General features: G+C 50.3%; 5 protein-coding genes across 15 annotated transcripts in view; 3 read left to right on the top strand and 2 right to left on the bottom strand.

Moving 5' to 3' along the window:
* The first annotated feature begins 444 nt into the window (after positions 1-444).
* Positions 445-7,709, top strand: LOC121591385 (ubiquitin carboxyl-terminal hydrolase 43). The gene is made up of 6 exons (XM_041911812.1): positions 445-2,338; positions 2,839-3,090; positions 3,187-3,321; positions 3,454-3,588; positions 3,666-6,467; positions 6,547-7,709. The coding sequence occupies exons 1-6, from the start codon at positions 1,928-1,930 to the stop codon at positions 6,595-6,597; spliced, it is 3,786 nt and encodes a 1,261-aa protein (XP_041767746.1). The 5' UTR covers positions 445-1,927; the 3' UTR covers positions 6,598-7,709.
* Positions 7,710-8,840: 1,131 nt separating this feature from the next.
* LOC121591397 (tafazzin homolog) lies at positions 8,841-13,574 on the top strand. Of its 5 annotated transcripts, XM_041911857.1 has the most exons (7): positions 8,841-9,590; positions 9,763-9,922; positions 11,221-11,349; positions 11,673-11,687; positions 11,855-12,098; positions 12,310-12,562; positions 12,637-13,564. In XM_041911857.1, exons 1-7 carry the CDS (start codon positions 9,579-9,581, stop codon positions 12,685-12,687), a joined length of 864 nt encoding a protein of 287 aa, XP_041767791.1. In that variant the 5' UTR covers positions 8,841-9,578; the 3' UTR covers positions 12,688-13,564. The 5 variants fall into 5 exon arrangements, with proteins under 5 accessions (XP_041767791.1, XP_041767790.1, XP_041767789.1 ...); XM_041911855.1 differs by lacking the exon at positions 8,841-9,590 and having other exon boundaries at positions 9,630-9,922; positions 12,637-13,566; XM_041911853.1 differs by lacking the exons at positions 8,841-9,590; positions 9,763-9,922 and adding an exon at positions 9,977-10,955 and having other exon boundaries at positions 12,637-13,574.
* A 25-nt stretch (positions 13,575-13,599) lies between these two features.
* LOC121591395 (CBL-interacting serine/threonine-protein kinase 13) lies at positions 13,600-15,437 on the bottom strand. The gene is made up of 3 exons (XM_041911850.1): positions 15,354-15,437; positions 14,868-15,263; positions 13,600-14,785 (listed from the first exon to the last, which is right to left on the bottom strand). Coding segments are annotated over exons 1-3 (1,284 nt in total). The 5' UTR covers positions 15,356-15,437; the 3' UTR covers positions 13,600-13,899.
* A 352-nt stretch (positions 15,438-15,789) lies between these two features.
* LOC121591400 lies at positions 15,790-17,110 on the bottom strand. The gene is made up of 3 exons (XM_041911860.1): positions 16,467-17,110; positions 16,026-16,358; positions 15,790-15,955 (listed from the first exon to the last, which is right to left on the bottom strand). The coding sequence occupies exons 1-3, from the start codon at positions 16,508-16,510 to the stop codon at positions 15,790-15,792; spliced, it is 543 nt and encodes a 180-aa protein (XP_041767794.1). The 5' UTR covers positions 16,511-17,110.
* Positions 16,315-22,719, top strand: part of LOC121591386 (septin-7) — a 41,657-nt gene continuing 35,252 nt past the window's right edge. For 2 of the 7 annotated variants that reach the window (XM_041911836.1, XM_041911832.1), the window contains exons 1-2: positions 19,406-19,623; positions 20,418-20,728. In XM_041911836.1, coding sequence (XP_041767770.1) covers positions 20,659-20,728 — 70 coding nt within the window. In that variant the 5' untranslated portion in view covers positions 19,406-19,623; positions 20,418-20,658. Of the gene's footprint in view, positions 16,436-17,111; positions 17,250-19,404; positions 19,624-20,417; positions 20,729-22,719 lie in introns of those variants that run through there. The other 5 variants (XM_041911835.1, XM_041911831.1, XM_041911837.1 and 2 more) reach the window with 3 other exon arrangements.

Genomic DNA, 22,719 nt, shown 5'->3' with positions numbered 1-22,719 from the left:
CACAAAAACAAAAGTGTGGAATTACTAGATAATTTCAGCTCGTATAAAATTTCATCTTAGTAATTTCGTAAAAAAAAGTTCTAGGATTAAAAGTTTCATGCTTTTGAAACAATAGGTTTGGGACACGATGGAAATGGACTCGATCGAAAGCAACGTTCGAAAACTTTGTCGAACAGTATGGAATAAACCAAAGCGATTCAGGCAGGAGCAAAGCAAGAGGTTAGACCACAATAGCTGCGACATTGGTGAAATGGAACATAAATCGATGGAAATCTGCTTTTATTCTCAATTAAATTTAATAGAACTAAGAAATGGTAGAAATATCGATCAGTATTAAGATTTTCATGAAAAATAAATGAAAATGAAAACTTTCACTTAATTGCCACTGACAGTCCACAACGGACACGCAAGCGATACGGCTGACAGCTGTCAATGTGGCGAAGCAAAATCACGCGATGGACGTACCCGATTTTAAGCGTTTTTGTGAAATAGATGGATGGCATCTCATCAACAAAACAGACGAAAGTCAGAAAGTGTAAAAATGTTGTAATTTTAGCTAAAATTTCGTGTCGTACGTTGTAGAAAGACTCTGCTGCGTGTAAATGAAACGGTGTTGATGTGGAGAAAAGTGACAAAGCAGTGAAAAAGCATCTATCCTCTGGAAAACCCCATACACACCGTGTGGCATCATTCCCTGCTTGCCGTGGAATCAGACGCGCTGAGATTGTTTTCGGTGTGGAAAAGAAATCGTTTTATTATCGCGGACAAAACGAACATTTTAGGCATTTGCTGCTCCTGGAGTGCCCTGTCTGGGTGTGTTCGCCCGATCGCTGTTGTGTTCGCTTTGCGGAAGAGAGAAACAACCTCTCGGTTAGAAAGCTGGAACATTCCTGCCAGTCGCACGCCCGCCCCACCCCCACAAACTTTTCCTGTGGTGAAGCATTGAATCTGCACACGTCGTCCCGGAAGGAGACCGTGACCTACAGGCTAGGCAGTACCGCCGTGACAGCAGTGAGCGGAGCAGACCGGAATCACGAAAAGCGAAGGACAATGACGACACGCGCTCGAAATGATGATGATTCGCCATAAGTAATTGTTGCTCGCTTGTGGAGGCAGGCGGATACGCGAGATATCGCGCATACGACACCGTGTGTAAATTAACATGCTGATGCAGATGTGCCGTGTGGAGGAGAGGAAACTTCCATCACCGCCCCGTGTGAAACAGTCCCAGCGCTTGCCAATTCTCGTGCGCGGTGGTAAAGCATAGCAGGCGTGAAATTTCGTGCGTGTGTGCGCGCGCGTGTGTGTGTGTGTCGGTGTGTTAGAGAGTGGAATTTAATAAGCCACTTGAGTCACTTTCATCGTCCCCTCTTCCCCAATCGTTTGGCTTTCGCGCGTGTTGTTTCTTCGTGTGAGTGATTCTTTTTTCTCCTTCGCCCCTCTTCTGATTCGTTCTTTCTTTCTCTATCGCGCGCGGGCCCCCGCTCATCGGTACGGTTGATTTGCAACTCCCGTGGTCAACCACTGTGCGTGTGTGTGTGTGTGTGTGCTGGGGTGGCACTGTGGGGCGATGGAGTGACCCGCCAAAGCACCGCGAACGAATGTTTTCATACTTCACGTAACACAACTGGTGTCGACGGGCTGCTATGCGAGGTCATGGTGTCGCCAATCGCACCATTCTAAACGTGCCTGCCCGCGCGCTGCGTGTGTGTGAGAGTTGTTTTTTTGTGTAGTAGCGCGTGCTATCTTCCGCCAAGCAGAAGGGACGGACCGGAAGGCCTAGACAGAGATACCGTGTGTGTGTGTGTGCACCTTGCGATAATAACGGGGAAAGGAAGCGGGTGGTTTTGCGTAAGACGGAAAACGTGTGTTGGTGCTGTTAGGCGCGTTAGGGGGTGGTGGTGGTCCCGGTAAAAAGTGAAAAGAAATGGAGAAACATAATACGCTGGATGTCGCGACGTCGGCCCGGGTCGCCGCCACGGGTGGCAGTGCTGGCGGAGCGAGCAGCAAGTTGAAGCGAGCATTTTCAATGCCGCGCAATCCATTTCAAGGTTCGCGAGGAAGTAGTAATCCGCCTGCTAAAGCGGTTGGCAATGGCAACGGTACTGCCGCTGCAGGCGAGAAAGATGACGAATCGCGCTGCGATTCGAGGTTAACCAACAGCAACAATCAGAAGAAATCGACCACTACGACGGCATGCAGTGGTGGTGGTGGTGGGGAAGGTACCGTAGCAGCTGGCAATGGGAACGGCGGTGAGAAGAAGATCTTCCGTCGATTATCAGTGAAAAAGTTTATCAATCGCATTGCACAACAGATGACTTATGTCAACCGTACGGTGGTAAGTGGCCAAACACGCATCCAACGGTTTATTTTTTATTTTTTGGTCAATCGGGTGTGAGGGTGACGTATTGGCGGTGAACGGTGAACCATCTCTACTCCCAACCCCTGCAAGCATATCTCCAGGATGTACCGGACGTTTGTGAGATCACATGCATGATGAGGGTGCCGAACTCACTCTTCCCCACACATTCCTGGCCAGCAGTGGAGTGCGCTCGTCGGTTTGTGCATTCGCTCGCTGAAAAAATAATTGACCTTCTTCTCCACTGATTGCTCTCAATCATTCAATCAGGCGCGCGAGGAAGGTTGGAGATGGTTCACGTGCACCGTTACCATTGCTGCCCCCATACCGTTCGTGGGGCCGGCGTTGATGAAACAGCCCGCTCGCTCGCCCCTCCCGCAATGCTCTCACATGTGTTTGACGACCATCAGCAGCATGATGACGCGACGGTACACCCGAACCATACAACTGCGCGACTAATAATGCTTCCATTTTTCTAGGGCAATCATAAATTCGACAAGGTACAATCGTCCCAAACGTCCACCCTCAATGGCACGGTACGAGGGGGAGGTGGCGCAGCAACAGGAGAAGGAGGAGGAGGAGGAGGCGGGAACTTTGTCTGGCCACCGGACACTGTGCCGGGTGTGATAGGGTTGCGGAACCACGGCAACACTTGCTTCATGAACGCCGTCTTGCAGTGTCTCAGCCACACGGACATACTGGCACAGTATTTCGTTTTGGATCTTTACAAGGTATGGGGAGAGGTGGCAATGTGTGTGTGGCAACACGGTAGCAATGGGGGTGGTCTATTAATTACTGCCTCTTGTTCATTCATCCATCCATTGCAGGCCGATCTCAAACGACGCAACAAAATCAATGCCAAAAAGTTCGGTACGAAGGGTGAGCTGACGGAACAGCTTGCTCTGGTGCTAAAATCGCTGTGGACGTGCAAAGACGCCCCGGATTATAGTTCAAATTTTAAGGTAAGAAGAAGCCTCCCGGAAAGCTCCCGAAATCGGGTGGAAAGTGTTTCAAATTTAACGGTTGGGTGGTTTGTCTGTTTCGTCTGTTTTCTGATCACCTTTTCATCCTTACCACCCACCCGTTCCCATTAGGCTGTGGTCGATCGATATGGCAGTCAGTTCCGCAGCTCTACCCAGCACGACGCACAGGAGTTTCTTTTCTGGCTGCTGGACAAGGTGCACGAAGATTTGAACACGGCAACGAAGCGAAAGTACAAAGCGATCAAGGTAAGACGGTCATAGGAGGCTGTTCCCGGCCCAAAGTGCATTAATGGAAACGCATTTGTCTTTTCTTACCGTTGCAGAATAATGGCCGTTCCGATGAGGTGATCGCGGCCGAAACGCTGGCCAACTATGTGCGCTGCAACAACTCGTTCGTGCAGGCCGTGTTCCAGGCCCAGTTTCGCTCCTCGCTGTCCTGCCCGACCTGCGGCAAGCAGAGCAACACGTTCGACCCGTTCTACTGTCTGTCGGTGCCACTGCCCCAGCTGTCCCAGCAGCCCGTGCTGGTGAAGGTGATCTACTCCTCGCAGCAACCGAAGCAGGTTAAGCTCGGTTTGGGCATTCCGCACGGTTCGCCCGTGCTGGCGCTGCGCGAACAGCTGCACGCGGATACGGGCATTGCGCTCGATCGGATGATACTGACCGAAATTTGCGAGTCGGGTTTCAGTCGCGTGTTCTGCGACTCGCATCTCATGTCGTCGGTGCGCGAAAACGATCCACTGTACTGTATCGAATGTCCGCCTGCCGGCAGTGGCCAGGAGGCGGCCAGCGGGACCAAGATTGTGCTCTGCCTGTGCAACGGAAAGCGAGACTTTGGTGGGCATGTGAAGCGCTTCGGTACGCCGTTCTGTTTGGTGGTGAACCGGGACGTATCGTACAGCGAGCTGCAGAAGCTGCTGCTAAAGGAGATGTCGAACATTTTGCGATCGGAAGTGTTTACGTTCGCCACGCCGGCTCAAAGCCTGTTCCGCATGCGCCTGCAGGACCCATCCTGCGATGCGGACACCTACCTGGAGGCCACGGTCGAGCATCCACTGTTTACGGAGATGATCGATCTGGCGCTGTCGGTGCTGCCAACGGATGCAGGGCCGGCCCACGTCAAGCTGCTGCTCGAGTGGACGGAACCGGAACGATTCTTCAACGATATGGGCGATCCGTTCGTCGAGCACGAAAGCGTCAGCCAGATGAGGGAGAAAATCCCGGCCAGCTCGGCCCTAACGCTCGAACAGTGCTTCGAACATTACACCAAGGCGGAAACGCTCGGCCAGGACAATGCCTGGAAGTGTCCGCACTGTCAGGAGTACCTGCCGGTGGTGAAAACGCTCGGGCTCTGGTCCCTACCGGACATAATGGTGATACATCTGAAGCGCTTCCGGCAGCAGCAACTTCGTGCCAGCACGCAGGCAGCGAAGCTGACGAATTTGGTAAAGTTTCCGCTGCACGGTTTCGACATGACGCCGCATCTAGCGCGCGATCCCTCCGCGCACCAGCAATCGTCGCACCCGTCCCAGGCATCCAACCACCACACCTCCGCGCAAAGCCACCAGAACACGCTGGACCGGTCGCAGGGTACGGCGGGATACACCGATACGGACAACTGGAGTCCGTGGCGCAAAATAATGCGAAGTGCCCATTCCAATCAAACACATTCCATGCTGGCAGGAGCAGGCGGAGGCGGCGGAACCGGCCGTCGCCAGCTTGCGATGGACAACCGGTACGACCTGTACGCCGTGTGCTATCACCAGGGCGACACGCTGGAGACGGGGCACTATACGGCGGCCTGCAAGAACCCGTACGACGGCCAATGGTACCGCTTCGATGACCAGCGTGTCTCGCACGTGCCGAACGATCGCATCGACGAGGAAATCATCAACAACGAGGCTTACCTACTGTTCTACCAAAGACGAAAGTTACCGTCGGACGGATCGGGCGAGTGTTCTGGCAGCTCTAGCTCCAGTTCCGGGGATCATTGGGTGTCGAAAATTATTGTCCCACCAGCACCGGCCAGCGCCGCAGCGACGGCAACGTTGGAGCGCAACAAGAAGGTGCAACCAGTTCCGACGACGGCAGCAGCGGTCAAACCGCTGCCAGTGGCTGTTCCCACAATTGAGGCGGTCGCTCTGACAACTGCGACAACCCCGTCTTCAGCACCTCCGACCTCGAGCTCCGCGGCAGAAACCACGGCTAGTATTTCCCCCGATTCAGCACCGGCAAAATCGCCCGATCGTGATTTCACACAAGCAAAGGATAGCATCGTCGAGGTGATGTCGGTATCTTCGGCGAACGAGAAAAGTCGCGTCGAAAAGCTCGTCACAGACACGGCGGACGGCTTGTCTGGTCGTGTGGTCACCCCAGAATCGGTGGAAGCTTGTAGCGAATCGAACGAAATGTCCAAACGAGATGTAGTCAGCAACGTCATCACTGCGATAAAAAGTGATCAGCAATCTTCATTACCTTCATTATCATCGTCAGCTGTTGTGCCAACGGAAAAGCAAGAACTCATCATCGCAACCCCCGAAGCCAAAGAATCAAAGAAGAAAGGTATTGATGAAGCAGCAACCAAACAATCTTCGGAAACGCCGAACGTTAACAATGCCACCGGTAGTAGCGCTGCCGCTGCCCCCAGCCCCACTAGCAAGGTAGCGGCAGAGGAGCAGTCATCGAGAAAGGACACGCTGGAACGGTTCAACCAAACGTCCAAATCGGCGGACGATGGTGGTGGTGAGTCAGCGAAGGGGAAACTTCCGCTTCGCACCGACAAGCACGACCGGGTGGAGCAGAAGCTCGGTCTGGCAACGGGATCGGTAGCCACCAACGGTGGTGGTCGCTTTTCGCTCCCTTCCTCGCAGCAATTTCAGGACATTCTGTGGCGGGAAAACATGTCCGAGCTGATGCACCATCGACCGTCGTCCTTCACCACGTACAAGAGCGTGATCGATGCGGGAGACGCCGTTTCACTGATCCGTGGTGCAAACACGTGCAGCAAGGACACGCTGCTGTTTATCGACCAGCAGAACCATGGGCTGGTCGATCGTGTGGTGCTGGACGACGATGACGATCCAGACGACTTGCTTCCCCCGGGTAGCGGAAGTCGAGCATTGTGGGTATGTACGCGTGCGGGCGAACTGAGAGCAATTTATGCTTAGTCTATTAAATCCGCCTTATCGTTCCTTATTGTTTCAGATTTCCCCGGTTACGCCACACAAGCTGATAACTGTGTCGCCGAAGAATTAATCCGATTTAAAAGTCGCTAAACCGGTCGGGCTTGTTGAAGGCGAAAGTAGTATTCCCTAATTTAAATGGACACAAAGAGGAGAAGATGCGTTTGTGTGCGTGCGTGTTTGAGTGTTTTGTTGAACTATTATTATCTCTTTTTTATTATTTTATTATTGCTAGCGTGTTTTGTATGTTTTATTTTGCACCATTTTTATTACGTTGTACTCTGTCATGTTATGTTAGTGTGTACCCCTTTAATGTATTGTCTTTTGTTTTGCGATAGTATTTGAGCGCCCACGTGTCTGTCGTGTGCAAAACAAAACAAAACGAAAAAAAAGATGTGAAGTGAGCGCGCGCAATATGATTGCCGCAAATCGCACATTCCTTAAATTCACCATGCTGGGCACCACCACGATTCCTCGACTCGCGGAGCTGCTATTATTATGATTATGATTATTATTATTATTGCTTTGTTTGTGTGTGTGTGTGTATTAGGCGTCCAGGCAGCATCGGGAAGCGTGTGAAAAGATCCTATGCGTTTTTTCGTAGTGATCGAATCGAACACGCGCGTTCACACTCGCGCCCGGGAGTGAAAGAACGGGGTCAATTAATGGCATAGTGTGGTTTGATTTGATTCGTTTATTGCGTTTGCATATGGGTTGTGTGTTCGTTCGTGCAGCTTGCAGGTCGTCGGATCTATTGAACCACGGCACGGCTCTGAGCACCCGTCGAGTGTGTGTGTGTGTGTGGGTGGGTGGGATGGGAAGGGAAGAAAGTGATATTTATTCAAAACAAGAAAACATGAAACAAGTAGGAACCGAAGGAACCGGGCCTAAGATAAGATTGATGCGATCGTAGGTTAGATTCATACTCATTTTCTGAAAACAAAACAAAAAATCATACACGAGAAAGTATTTGTATTTCTTCATAGGCAAAACAAAACAACAAAAAAACTAGGAAACATCACCAAACCAGCGCTTCGAAAGCATGTCTGTGTATGTGTGAGATAGTAGATGATAGAGAAAAACCGACGGTAGAAAAACCATACAAATTAAATTGCAAAACAAAACATGGATCCAGTTTTTTGAGGACAACAACGAAACCATCCTTCCCTTTTCTCCCCCCTTCCCGAAAAAAACCATTTCTCCCCCACGTATCCTGAACTCCCCGATCCGATCGTGCGCGCAATTCGTGTGTTGTTTCTCATGATAATACCCTCCAAAACACGTATATTACGATTTACAGTAACGTTGGTGTGCCCCCTTCATGGCCACATAGTCGGGTTTTTTTCTCCTCAACAGGGAATTTGCAAAATTTGAAACAAAAAACAAAACTAATTACTATTACTACTACATCTATTACTACTGCTGCTACTACTACTACCACCACTATTCAACTGTCGAGTGCGCGCGAAACACGAGTGAGCGACGAAGATCACAACCAACCAGAGGGCGGGAGAGTAGCATCTATTAGTGAAAGTGACGCAAGTACAATTTAATGTTAGTTATATATTATATGAGAAATTCCTCCCCCGTGCGAAAAGAAGAATTTGAATGTAGAAGGATGCAATTGCCAGAACCGATTGGATTGGAAGAGCGATTGGTTGGACCGGCACACGAGTGTGGAGAATGCACGGAAGGGCAAGACAGACGACAGTTGCGCCGGGGGTTGATTCCTCACAATCCTTTTAAATTATTGATGATTGATGATAACAGAGAAACGAACGAACGAATGAATATTGAGCAGAAGAAAAAAAAATGAAGCAAAATGCGTACAAATTTTACTTATCTTGAAAGAAAGCTTCACGGGGTGGATGATTTGCAGAAACCAACGATTTGCGATACTAATCCAAAACGAGGACTGCAATTTCAAGATAAGATATTCAGCTAAATTTGGCTGCTCCAAAATCGACTGCATTGTGTTGGATTGTGTACCGTTTTTTTATGAAATTTTGTGAGCAATGTTGAATAATTCTTAAAACTTATTAATTACTTAAAATTACTCTACAGTGCTTTTAAGGCTCCATGTGCTTCAAGGATGCTCTCTCCAGAGCTTATCATTTAAGTGAGTATAACTTTATCATACATTAATATTATTCGAAAATATTAAAGTTTCTCGTAATGTAATAAATTTACTTTTAAAATCTTTAATTTGCAGGGAAAATAGTTTTATGAACTGTCACTCTCCAGGAACTGCAGCGGCAGCCCACAGTGAACGTACGGATGGAATGCAAGGTAAACAAGCAAGTGTGTGTGTGTGTGTGTGTGTTTGTGTGTGCGGCGCTGCACGCGCACTGCGTATGCCTGTGTGCGTTTGTGAGTGTTTGTGTGTGTGTACTGCAGCAAAACAGCTGAAGCGCTGGAAGATCGCTTGGCCGTCGTCTCTCCCTACCACTGGAAACGAAGCGAACTGTACACACAACTTCCCTTCAAGATCATCGCGTCCGCTACAACAGTCAGCAGTGCTTTTACTAGCTAGAAGGGTGCGTAAGCGAATTGTGCGTAAAAGGGCACCGCAGTGAGGTACAGCACACAGGGGATTGGCAGCTGTTCTAGGGACAGCCAACACTTACCCAATACGTCACATGGGCACGCGGAGCTGAGATTGATTAAGGCGCAAGGACAGGAAGCAGCGTGTGTGACACTGTGTGTTGTGAAGAGAAGAGTGAGGAAAAAAATACGTAAACATCAGCGTACTACGATTGCACGCGGTTTTTGCGCGACCGTAGAGAGGCAAGCGAGGAGGACCCGCTTCGTCGATGAACCCCGTCGCGATAGTGGGGCTGTGCTGTGTGTGGTTGGCATCGTCGTGTAAGGTGCGCTTCCTGCGGGTGTAAGCTCACACACCACCCCCCGTGGGAAATAGAGCCGAGCTGGCGGCCTGGCGGAGACGGGGACGGGGACAGTTCATTTAATTAAATTAGCATCGGCATAGGCAATCGTGCCTCGCAACCACGCACACACACACTCGGTGTAAGGAATCATCCTCTAAGCGGCATCATGAACTCGAAGGTAACACAATGAACCGAAGAAGGGCAGGCTAGTCGCAGCCCTGTCGGATGATACGGCACGCGGACCGATCTCAGTCTGCCGCCGCGGATCGTACGGTCCGGTTTGCAAGCCTTCCTCCGCGATCGTGTGCGCCATTAACATGAGTTCGTTTCTGTTCAATCTACTCCTAAAGCCAGCCGCACCACCGCCAAACGGGGCCGCGGTGCAGCAGCCACACATCCCGTACAACATCGACTGGATATTCCCGAGGCTGCGGCGTCCCAATCGGCTGTGGCACATTGCCAGTACGGGTGTGATTGGTTTGGTGGGATTCTTCTCCAAAATCGTCATCGGTATGTATTGGGAGGGGGCTGTGTGCAATGGTGAGGCTGTACGTTCCCCGAACTGCCACCGTTCCTGCGGCAGAAGAAGTGCTAGAATGTGCGCGCGCACTACACGCATCCGTAATGTGTAATGTTTTCGTGTGGCCGCACCGCAAATTATGTAATGACCGCTTTTCTGGGGTGGTGCGAAAAGGTTTCGAATGTCAAGCGCCATCGTTCGAGATACCTCGCCCAATGTGTGGACATGGCAAATCTGTATCAAGCGCCATGCTAAGCGCGCCACTGACCCACTTAAATGAGTGTGTTTAGAGCAACGTTCGAAAAGAGAGTGGGGGGTGATGGTGGCGGTCGCCGGCCCCGTTCGGCCGTGTGTTGCACAACATACGCGGCGGCATCACCGCGGTTGCCGAAATCTCCGAAACCGAAGATGACGAAGTCGCTCACCGGCCACCTTTCGCTTTTCAAAACATCACTGCGACAGCGGTGATGGTGGGAACGGTCTGTTTTTGTCGGGCGGTCGAACAGCACCACCACCCAACAACGTCCATCGAGTGTGTTTACCAAATGCATGCAACATTGCACCAACCAAAACCCACCCCAGAATGGTTCGCCCTAAAACTGAACCAAACGGGCAGAAGGCAACACTTCCTTGTGCGATCGGATCCGAGCAGGCGGACAAAGACCGAAAGTGTGTGCACACGCACAAAAGAAATTGCATTTGCAAAGGCCCTCGGGCACACGCGATGCATAGTAGCTGTAGTGGCTGGTGGCGAAACAAAGCGCGCAACAAATAGTGCGAAATGGAGTAAAGACATCGCAGCAGGCGAGGCAGCAACGCATGCAATCCCGCACCGAGACCCGCGTTCAAGGTCGACCCCCCGCCCTCTCGGTTGTGTGGTGCAGAGGGGGCACTTGTGCACTTGTTTTTTCATTCCCTTTTTCATTACCACGCGGTCGTCGTCGTCGTCGTCGTCGTGGTCGTGGCTGCTGTTACGCTCTAACGCTGTGTGGTATTTGGCTGCTGCTGCTTCTCCACGATCAAGTAATGCACGCGGACGGTGGAGGGTCGGTGTGGTAGAAAGGGGCCGAGGGGATAGAAAGATCGATTTCTAGTTATGTGAAAACGGTGGTTTGGGAACTTTGAAGGCAGCCACGTGTTTGCACGCACACGCAAGCAATCGAGCGATGCGGTGGATCGAATCACTCTCTCTCGCTCTCCCCCTCCATCAAAACATGCAATTAATTGCACCCTTCCCTCTGATGGGAAATCGTTCTTTTCTTCCGCGCTTTTGTGTTTCCGCGCACAGTCTGGCTGAACAAAGCACGCGTCCACAACATCGACGTCCTGGAGAATGCGCTCGAGAACCGGCCGAAAGGGAAGTCGCTGCTGACCGTCTCCAATCATCACTCGTGCTTCGATGATCCAGGCATATGGGGTAAGTTGAACTGAGGACAGTGTACCATTCTTCCAAAACCCACTAGGTAGTAGTTGTAGCACAAACACACACACACACACAAACCGATTCCTAGCATGCCATGATTATTCTCCCCGTGGGAGAGAGAAGTCCGAGGGTGTAAGCAAGTCCGAGTAACATAACGCCCATTCTTTGTTGTACGCACGGTGGCGATCGGTGGGACGGAATGTGCATTCCCCATTTGTGTATGCATCGTGTTTTGATCCATGAACTTTTCGTTACCTACTTTTCGGGGCAACCAACGCAACACTTTCAACTCTACTGACACGTGCGCTGGACCACAGGACTACTAGACAGGCGTAATTACCAAAAATTAACAAACTGTTCGCAGGCAGCCACGCCACTCCGTTCATCCAATTCGCCGGCCGCATCGTGTCGCTCAATGAATAATGTATTTTCTTTTCTCCCCCTTTTCACTTCTATTATTCTGCCCTCCCCCCCCCCCCCTGCCCTCCTCGGTTGGTAGGGTTGCTAAAGCTGCGCAACGTTTGCAACAAAAACGTCATCCGATGGTCAATGGCGGCGCACGACATTTGCTTCACCTGCAAGGCGCACTCGCTGTTCTTCATGTACGGGAAGTGCATACCGGTGGTGCGGGGCGGCGGCGTGTACCAGCCGGCGGTGGATCTGTGCATCGAGAAGCTGAAGCTTGGCGACTGGGTGCATGTGTTTCCCGAGGGGAAAGTTAACATGACTAAAGAGGATCTCAGGTGAGTGTGCGGGATGGCAGGGAAAGGACCTTCCAGCGCTTACGCAAAAACCGTGCGAAACCATAGAAAGGTGTCGGAAGGTTGGCAGAACTAAACCAAAGCTGGATTTAAGTAATATTGATTGCATCCATTCCACACACCGCACAGTGTGTGTGTGTATGTGTCCGGCTCCAATCGATGACCGCTAATTCTCATTGCATTGCACTTTCAGGTTCAAGTGGGGCGTCGGGCGAATAATTTACGAAGCACCCGACCTGCCCATCATTATCCCGATCTGGCACATCGGCATGGACGACGTGCTGCCGAACGAACCGCCTTACTACCTCCGGATGGGCAAGAAGCTAACGTACAACTTCGGCAATCCGATCGACCTAAGCGCTCTTATGGAACGGTTACGCTCGTCGCCGGTGAGCGAAGAGGAGGCGCGAAAGCAAATTACCGACCGTATCCAGGAGGAGATGATGGTAGGTGGAGAATGGGAAGGGGGAAACATAATTTAGCCCTGATTAATACCATACCTCATGCTTCATGTTTTTAGATACTTAAACAAGAAACCGAACGGCTGCACTCGGAGTACGTGAAAAGCTGAGCCCGAGCAGGGGCCGGCTAGCGCGGGTTGGACCAAACACTAAACAAGCGTCAACGGGAACGAGATCGGCAAGCGTCTTCCACAGACCTTCATGACCAAGACCTTACCCCTTTTTCACACACACCCACAGACACACGCACACCAGCGGCCGTTGCTTTACTACACCGTTTGAGTGTGTGTGGTGTGTGGTGTTGCTTAACTTTCATCAAAACCTTTTAGAATAATTACCGATAGATTAGGCGTTACTACCGTTCGTTGTCCGGGGCGTTTCAGATTCGGAGATTCAGAGTTAAAGTGCATTTTAGCGTTACTGATGTGAGCCTGCAGCGGGTACGGAACGCCTGCGGAGCTATTGCGTGTAGAACTCGTTGCCCGGAAATCTAGTCAAATAGAACACCAGAAGATGCTATCCTACCAATATTTCGTTCAGCGGTACACACGAGGTCGCCACGTGAGGCAAGAGAAAGTTAGGAGGAGAGTATAAGAGAAAGGGAGAGAGAGATCAAGTGAATCGGTTTCCGCGATAAGAAAAGATCTCGGCGTTAGATTGACGTTAGGGGACGCCGCGACCCTTGACCTGACTATGACGGTTGTGTTGCCGCGTACACGCGTGCTTCGAGATACGAGCGAGGCACTGAGGTGTAAAACCCGTCCACCTCGTCCATATTGAGTATTTTCCATTCTTAGTTTTTAACACACATGCACACACACACACTAGCTTTCGATTACAGCGATAAGAGTTTGCAAACTACGACCTACGATGACGACGTTACGGAGCCCGTCCGTTGTGTAGTAGTGCGCAAGCATGCTTACGTTTAGCGCGAACGGTTCCGCGGTTTTTGACACGCTCCTTAAGGAATAAATACGGAAATGGATTAAAAAAAGAAGCAAATCGAACAAACTCAACGGGTTGATGACGCCTTATGCTAAAATCACACTGATTTATTTTAAAAAAGAAAACTGTTCCCTTTTATAAGACACACGTTGGCTACGGCGATAGCACAACAATGAAACTACCCACTGGCCCCCCCTATCCCTTACAGAGCTAAAAACATTTGCATAATTTACCTAAATTATTAACTTAGCTGGACACGCACCCACAAACCGCTGTTCTCGGTTTCTTCCGACAAAAACTAAAAGGACAAAACAAAACGACACACAACACACAAACAAAATACACACTTTAAAATCGAACGAACACGAGCGGAACACTCATTTGCCGGCACGCTTTCCGAGCGCGATCTTCTCGAGCGCCTGATGGATCGCAGCCCGCACGGCAGGCGCATCGGGACGACAGGTCGCATCGCTGGCCCAACACTTGCTGTACAGTGTGCGCATCGTCTGTCGCAGCTGAATGCGCTCGTTGTTGGCGATGGTGCAGTTGTCCCCAAACATCTCCATTATCCGTGCCACGTTCAGCTCTTGATCGTTCATCGGCTGATCGGGGCGCTCGGTCGGGCAGATGACTCGGGTCGGGCGCTTGGCCCGATACTCCACCGCAATGCCCTGGCGCTTGAGCACATCGTCAACGGCGTCGGACTCGAATCGGCCGGTAAAGCTCGACCCACCATCACCGCCGCCGGTCAGCGAAATGGGGCCACGCAAACTCCCATGCAGACAGCCGATGTCGCGCAAACCGGCCGGCAGGTTGGTCGCACGCCGGCCAAACGCCATCGTGGTAATGCTATCCGGGCGCAGCCCCTTCTTGACGACATTGTACGCGATCACCTCGTTGCAGGTAATCTCCTCGTACGGGAAGCGTCCCTCGTCCAGCTGCCACATGGTAACGCCGAACGAGTAAATGTCCGCCCGCGCGGTAAAGCCGCCGGTGCCGCGCAGCAGCTCCGGGGCCATGTAGCGAATCGTGCCACGGTTGACTAGGGTTTCGTTCGGCTGCCACGGCTGCAGCATCATCGACGAGCCGAAATCGCACAGCTTGCAGAGATACTTGCGCAACGGCAGATTGCCGGCGGCAGGTGCCACCGGCTGGTCGGCACCACCACTGACCGTTACGATCACGTTCTGGGGCTTCACGTCCAGATGCACGATGTTGTGCCGGTGGCAGAAACACAATCCACTTATAATATCGCACAGTATCCTGCAATGAAAACCGGCAACGATCGGCGACACAATCACGTCAGAAAACTTCAGTTCAGTTCGAACACGGATCGGATACTTACAGCAGTTTGTGTTGAACCGCGATCGGATGGTTACGCTGGTGGCCAATAATACGCTGCAGACAGTAGCCATCGAAGCGCTCCATCAGCACCAGCCCGTACTGTGCACCGGGCACGATCTTCAGCACCGTCACGATGTTGTCGTGCCGCAGGTTCAGTGCGTTCGCTTCGTTCAGCAGCGAATCGTAGCGGCAGCGGTGACGGTGCGATCGCTTCTCCAGGATCTTCACGGCAACCGGGCGGCCACGGTAGGACGCCTTGATGACTACGCCGTAGCTGCCGCGCCCCAGCACGGCGTACGATTCGCGCTTGTTGCGAAAGTCCTCCCGCAGGAAGCGGTCCCGGTTCGGCGTGTCGAAGCTGATCTCGATCTTCGGCACAGTTAGCTCGGTGGACGTCCTGCGTTGTGTTGTGCATTAGTGAGTGTGAATCATAATGAGAGAATGGGTCTTTTGCTGCAGTAAGCTGCTTTGGGGTAAGTTCACTTACATTGTTACACACTCAATCCATCCAAACCGACGGGAGGATGGGGCGAGCACTTGGGGCCTGGAATGTCGCACGGAAGGCAACGAATTTCCATCGAGGAAAAGCGATGCTACTGCTAACAGAAAGCGAGAACAGAAGGATGTTTGTCTGGCATCCAAACTTCACGTGTTTTGTTACACAAAAATACAAACACTCTAACACTCTCACACACACACGCCTGTACTACGTTGGGTCTAAAGCGGTGCCTTCGCCGAGAGACCGTCTGTCAACTCGAGAATCGGGATCGCAGCAAACAGGGCCCAAGGTGCTTAGACACTAACACACAGTGAACACTTCTAACAATCTAACACAGTAGGCAACGAACGATCGCATTCGGTTGAGTTTCGAAGTTCGAAAGAAGGACATTCTCTGCGTCCCTCTCCTCCCGCGTCCTCCCATCCTAATCCTTGTGGACAAGCAGCACTGTGGCGATGATGTAAAAGTGAGGCGTTTCGTGGTACAAACGCACGTAGTCGTCCAGCTTCGGATCGAGGATGTACTTCATTTTGTAGTGTATTCCTTGCTGCTGCTTTTCCACTATCGTTGCGATGCTGATAATACGGTGTCTGGGGGTGGGGGAAGAAAAGAAAGAAAATGTTAAGCTCCTTTGCACCCATTGATTGCTCCGTACTATACCGCTTAAAGTTCATCGCTTTCATCCGATCCTTGATCTGTTTGGAGATGTTCTGGCACATCTTCAGATTTTTGGCCGGATTGTACACGTAGCGCATCTCCTCCTCGTCCACATCGAACTGCTTCTCCACGATGCGCTCCATCATGCGCCGGATCTTGTCCGCGTTGAACAGGGGCCGTTGGTACAGCTCCTCCCGCTCCTCGGCGTTGATGTGCTGGTTCAGCTCGTCGGTAATATCCTTGAACTTGCTCTTCCGCTTCCCCAGGGCGGCCGTGAGCGTTTCGCTGAACAATGAACCGGCTTTGCTTGGAGTGCGCGCCAGCGGAGCTTTGGAGCTTTAGGAGGAGGAAACAGAAATCGAAAGGAAGTTACGCAATCGTGTCCGGTGGTGGTCAGGAGCCGAAAGAGAAGGGTAAGTGTTGATATAGTGTGGGCATACGTACGTGGTGGTGGTACTGGCAATTTTCACTTTCCCCCAAACAGCCATCCTGTGTGTAGTATCGTTGTAGTAGTAGTAGTGGTACCGTGTGGATAGCGAGAACCTTCCTCTACGGTGGAAACTCACCAACTAACGAATGGAACGATCCCTAAAAGCTCCAATCCTTGCAGTTGCAGCTCCAAATCGAGTACAACGGTCTCAACGCAAGGGGGGCCGCCTTTTAGATAGGTCACGAGGTTGATGTGAACACCGTTCGACACCTGGCAGGCCGCACAACTTTTCCGACACCTCTGTTCTTACGCCCCTCGTTCCCTTTTGCCCGGGCGGGGCGGTTGCCGGGTGCGCCATTTAATAGCAGCTAGCGGAAAAAACTAAAAACAAAACTCTTCCAACGCAAAGGCGTAATAAACAACAACAGCACCACCACTGCAAGCCTGTGCCCTGGTGGTGCCGCGCGAAGATAAGTTTTAGCACCACCGATAGAAGAAGTGCCAGAACAGCTGCACGCCATGCAAACGGCTTTGTGGAGCACGTTTATAGGGGGCGGTACTCGCCGGTTGCTTGGTGCAAAAGTTGAGCAATGAGTTTTTATTAGTTTTGCGTGCCAAAAAATCAATCCCAGTTGGCTGTGTGTGCTACTAGTAGTGTTGGAGGAGCTTAACGCCAATCGAGGTTTGGGGGGAGGGCGTTGCTTTTCAGAGAACTTTTGGGCTATTCTGCGGTAGTTTAATGAGTGCCGGCGGGAAAATCACGGGAGCTGTTCCCGAGGTGATTGACGTGGTGTCAGGTAGGTCGGAAAAGTTACTTATTCCGTTATTCCGTTGTTGCACGTGCCACTTGGAAACGATTTGGAGGCTCTTCGTACTCGCACTTAGAAATCATTCCTTTCCAAGGATGACTCGATTGCCAAGGGGTTCGCTTCGGAAGTTCGCTAAATGAAGCGATTGTTTTGTTGCTGAAACCTGATTTATCTTAGCACAGCACAACATTCCTTACCCGCATTTGCGGCATTTGCTGATTCACCGGACCAAAACCATCATCCCCGAAGATGGTGGTGGTGTTGGTGTGTGCTCTATGGAGTGTCCGACGCGCACCAAGGGCTCGCAGTAATCTAGCAAATATTAACACGCGCCCTGATTTTACACCAAGCAACAACACCCCCTTGCCTGGCCTTGTCTGGGGTGGGGTGGTTCTATCTGGTGCAACCCATCATTTATCATCATCCCGCGGGGTGTACCGCGTGTGCGCGAGGGCGAGCGGCTACATTCTGGCGCGTACTCCCTCGTGCGCTCACCCGGACATCCGATCCGCGAGCACACACACACACACACACACACACACGCACACAGAAAGATCATGGTGTTGTGATTAGTCAGCAACTGTCTCTGCCCTTCGGAAGGGAGATCACCCGGCCGGGGGCATTACTTTAAACTGTCCTCTCTTTTCGCTCCAGTTGCTCGATGCCAATGTGCCAATGAAGGTCGTCGGTGGATTTAGTTGCTTTTAAAAACGGTACCGATACAAGAGGGAAGTCATCGTTTCTTCCTGGCCAGCGATAATTGAAGGGGTCACAGGGAGGAAATTGTGTCACAAGCACCACCAGTAGCAGCATCTATGAAGGGCATTTTGTGTGTGTTTTTTTTTTTTTTGGCGGGAAGAAGGTTTATTTCTCTCTCTATCCATCCCTCCCTATTCCAAGTTTGAGTAAGTGAAGCGCCCTGGGGTGTATCCAATTACGTTCCAACACAGCGGGTACGGAACACCAACGGAGTCAGTCTGTTATTCAAAAAGGGGGGAAAGTGCAAAAGACGTGCTGTATGTATGATAAGTAAAGGTGCTGTTTGTGTGTGCACGATCTACGAAAGCAAAGATGAAATACTACCAGCTTTTGAATTATATGTTTGAATCATTTAATACGTCTTGACGTTTGCGTTGGAATTGCAAATGCACGGTTAATTTATTCATCTTTATTTTATCAAGCGTTGTGTCTGCTGTTGTTTTTTAAACCGAAATCTCGTAGCGTTACGCGTTACGCGAGTGAATTTGATCAAGATTGTTGTGTGTTAACGCAATGGCTCGTGGCGTAGCAGTATGCGTATGTTTCTCCCTCCCTCCCTCCCTACTACCATCATCACACGCCGGCCGTTAGGATTTGATTCGTTCGGATCGTTTACAACGGCTCCGTCGGTGACGTCACAAACCAAACAGCAGTAGGCGAGCACGATCGCCGAACCGGCCCATCGCCGAGAGCCTTTCTCGTTCGGTTGCGAAGCCGTATAAAAAAAAATGCAGGGAAGAGAAACTAGTTCACAAGGGGAACATGGGTTGCGTTTTATGTTACATTGACATCTTGAAGTGCCATTATTCCACTCATAACGATGGCAAACGTGTTGCCTTAGGGCCTATACTCCCAATTCCGCAACAGACTAAGGACAGCAAAGAAAATCTGGTCTTGGCCTTACGTTTTACATCAACTTTATTCTGAAATCAACTGAGTTTGAATCGGAGATCATATTTGAATACAATTCAAAGGGTACAATGGAATCTCAGAAGCAAATATGCTACATGATCTTTGTATTTTGGGCGATACCGTTGAGCAGTGGTGAGCTTTAGCGAAATATTTAGATTAGAAGTATGTTAGAGAATATGATTTCTGAGACACGGATGACCTTTAAGGTCAAGTTGTACAGCAAAACAGGCAAACCTTTAAAAGGACCAAGTGCCTCTGAGATTTTACCATCAATCGTCGTTTTTCAAAGAGCCAATTGGGTGATATAAACTGGTTAGATAAAGTATGATAGACTATCAGGTTGATTTAGTGTAAGATTGAATTTTCGTCCATAAATTTCAAACACCTCTCGCGCGGACAAGTTGCTCACCCCTGGTGCGGATGTTTTGCGCCGCACGGTAGGTACCGAGCCTGCGGTGCGTAAACCGCTTTGTTAAACTTCTTCGCTGGATCGGTGCGGACGCCACAAAATCGCGAGTCGTCGGACGTCAAGCCAACGCAAAATACGCAGTTCTACACATTCGCTCTCTGTATTTGTGTGTGTGTGTTTTTAGTTTTGTTTTTTCTTTGTGTGTATGTTTGATCGTACGCGAGAGGCGTAAGGGCGTCGTTACCTTTGAAAGTGCGCCCTTTTTGTTCGCTGTTACTCCAGGTAGATGCGATCCCGCAGCAGCATCCTTAACTGGCAAGCGTGTGCGTAAAACTTGCGTGCGGATATGACACGTTCTTGACAGAGAGTTGTGGTTGTGTGAGTGTGTTTGTTTAGTCAAGAGTTGGATACCAACGTCGCCTGCTGTGTGATGATTAGATACGATTGAAGGAAGAAATGAGCGTTGCTGTAGAAACCGGCTCGAGAATCCCGACATGTGCTAGTGCTAGTTGTAAATGTCAAAAAGACGCGTAAACAAATCGCGAGGGAGGGAGAGAGAGAGAGAGACAGCTAAGAAGATCGTTACATTGAGGGTGGTCGATGGGATAGAGGGACGATAAGATAGAGCCACTAAATCAGTCCCACTGTCACCATGTTTGGGGCGAACAACTTCCTCCACACACATACACACAAACACCAAGCGATCATGCGACCAAGATCGAGAACGAGAGTGCGTTGATCATCCGGCTTTTCAAGTTTCCTTATGCTTCTTGATCCTCGTTCTCGATCTACGGCCGGCGCAGCACCGGTGTTTGGTGGTGGTTTTTTGTGTGATCATCTTGTGGAATTGTTTTCAATTTTATGCTGTGTCCCTTAGTTTGAAGTGTTAATTCAATTGCGAATGTACGCTTCTTGGCCCCGCAGGGATGAGCCTCCTCCTCCTTCCCACACGAAGCGAAGAGACAACAAAATCAAGTGATTGCAATACATTTTACGCTAAATTAGATTTTGCTGCAATTTGCTGATCTGTCTCTTCTGCTCTCTCTCTCTCTCCATATCGTTTGTGTGCCTCACAGTTGATTCGTTCGCAGTTTCAGTGTAAAGAAGTTTGTGTTGATATCGTTGGAGTGTTGCAACCGCAAAACAGTCCGGTTCGAGTAGTGCGCCCAGTACGAAAGGAAATTCGTTGTGCGCTGTGCGAAACCAATCAAAAGCAAATAAGGCGTACACCGACGCCAACAGTGGTGTGTAGTAAAGTGAATTTTTCCTCTCCCCCTTTCGGTCTGGAGACGTGTGCTTTGGCGAGGCGACATCAAGATGACTACCAAAGCGGAAAATAAGATCACGCTCAAGATCGAAACCGCTAAAAATAACCTGATGAAATCCCGTAAGTAGAGTAACACCAGCAGCAGCAGCAACACATCACACACCCCCTGCACTGGAATGCACTTTTTTTGGACTTCTCTTTTTTATATTTTTCCCTTCTTTCGATGCAATACTTGGTATTGCGGCTGAGTGTGACAAATATTGGTGTGTGCAATCTTCATATTTCTTTGTGTCGCACATTTGGGGAACAAAACTGCATTTTCTGCACGCAAGTCGTGGGAATGGCAAACCACGGCGTCATACGAGTAAAACAAGCAATTCAATCAGCAAAAAAAAAGCCTCGAACGAGACAGCCCCAAAGTCTGCTGGGCCTGGCGGGGTAATTTGTAACAACATGAGCAAAAGCAGGGGGGGGACAAAACACCATCGATCAGCAACAAACGATCGTGCGGCGACGTTATGCATTTTTGTGGCTGGCTGGCTGGCTGGCTGGCCGAACGAAGCCGCTTAAAGTCTTTATGCAGATATGACTAATGCAACACATTGTGCGCCTATTAGCTAAGCTGAACGGGCGGACGGACCCCCTTTGGTTCGGCGTCGGACAAAACTTGCAAATGAGTTGGTAAACCAAATCCACCAACCCATGACGCGCGATGGTGTAAATTAGCTTATATGTTGAGTTGGTCAATCCCTGCCCGGGCAGTCAAACCTCCGGCAAGTAATCACACACACGAGCGAGATAAAAAGGGGAACCGCTCGGGGGCTGCTGCTCCAGTTAAAATTGCGTTGCTTCCTTTCCCAGTGCTTCGCTGCCTCTCTCTCTCTCTCTCTCTACCCCTTGTTAAGCTAATCATTTAAAGCTTCCTGCCTGCCCTGCTGCCGCACTCGCCACTGTGGTTGTGTGGTTTATCATGCGGAGAAAAGTATGGATAAGGCAAGAAAAATCCCCCTCCCTACGCCCTTTTCCCCGACAAGTATCAACACCACCGCATCGTTTGTGTTTATATATTTACAAGCAAACCGACGCATCGCGTCTCGTCAAACCCATCATCCGAATGGCCATGAAACGGCGCAATCCAAAGGTCTGGAGAAACTCAGTTTCACTTGCTTATGGGTCTGTGTTACCTCCCCCCCCCCCCCCCCACTCACCCACCATTTTTTCGGGTCTTACACCAGCTCAGTCCGAATTTTTAATGCAATTTTTAACAAAACGATCTAATCTAAATGGCTTTCTCTCGATGGTGCCCCCCAACGGTGGCTTGGTTGCGTCGTCGTCGTTCGTTATTTGTTCGGCAGTTTTCCCGGGCCATGGACCCCAACTTCCGAATTTCACTTTGGAATGGCTTTTCGGTGATCTCTCTCTCTCTCTCTCTCTCTCTCTCTCTCTCTCTCTCTCTCTTTCGCCCTCGTCCCGCCGAGGAGAGGAGGGTCAATAACAAGTGCAAGGGATCGTGCGAGGCGAACGAAGATCGAGTGCACGTGGAAGGGAAAGGCTTTTATCTTTTCACACCCACATTAGCAGCGAGGGGAAGTGGGGGGTTTTTGGGAGCCTTTTGGTGTAAGGTGTAAGGTTTTCCACGCCCTGTCCAAGGAGGTTTGGTTTTTTATTCGGTGTTTAATTTGTTTTCTTTTTTATGTGTAAGAAAATGGAAGGAAAAGGGAAAAGAAATTCGGTTCCGTGATTGTGTTCTGGAGAAAAAAGGAAGGGAGAAATTTGATACACTTACGTGAAAGAAGCGAACCTTACGCGTTTGGTTGTTCGTTTTGTCGAAAAGATTGGCTTTTTACAAGTCTTTTTTAATTGAAAAATTATCTATCCATGCGGCGCGCGTTGTGCAGATTTGTACCCAATTTGAAAGGCTCGTCAACTCGTCAACACGATCGCTAACTAACTAGAATCACTTTTCGCGTGTGTGTGTGTGTGTTTTTCTTTTTTATTCGCTGTACTTGAAACAACCTCCTCCCCTCTCTAGTAGATCACTTTGCTGCCACGGAAGTGTGCAGCCTGAATTAAGCCACACACATCATCGCACCGATCGATACAATAAAGCC

This window comes from Anopheles merus, chromosome 2L (assembly GCF_017562075.2).
Source record: "Anopheles merus strain MAF chromosome 2L, AmerM5.1, whole genome shotgun sequence".
NCBI lineage: Eukaryota > Metazoa > Arthropoda > Insecta > Diptera > Culicidae > Anopheles > Anopheles merus.
Note: the sequence above shows the minus strand (reverse complement) of the source record. Positions and strands in the feature narration are given on the sequence as shown.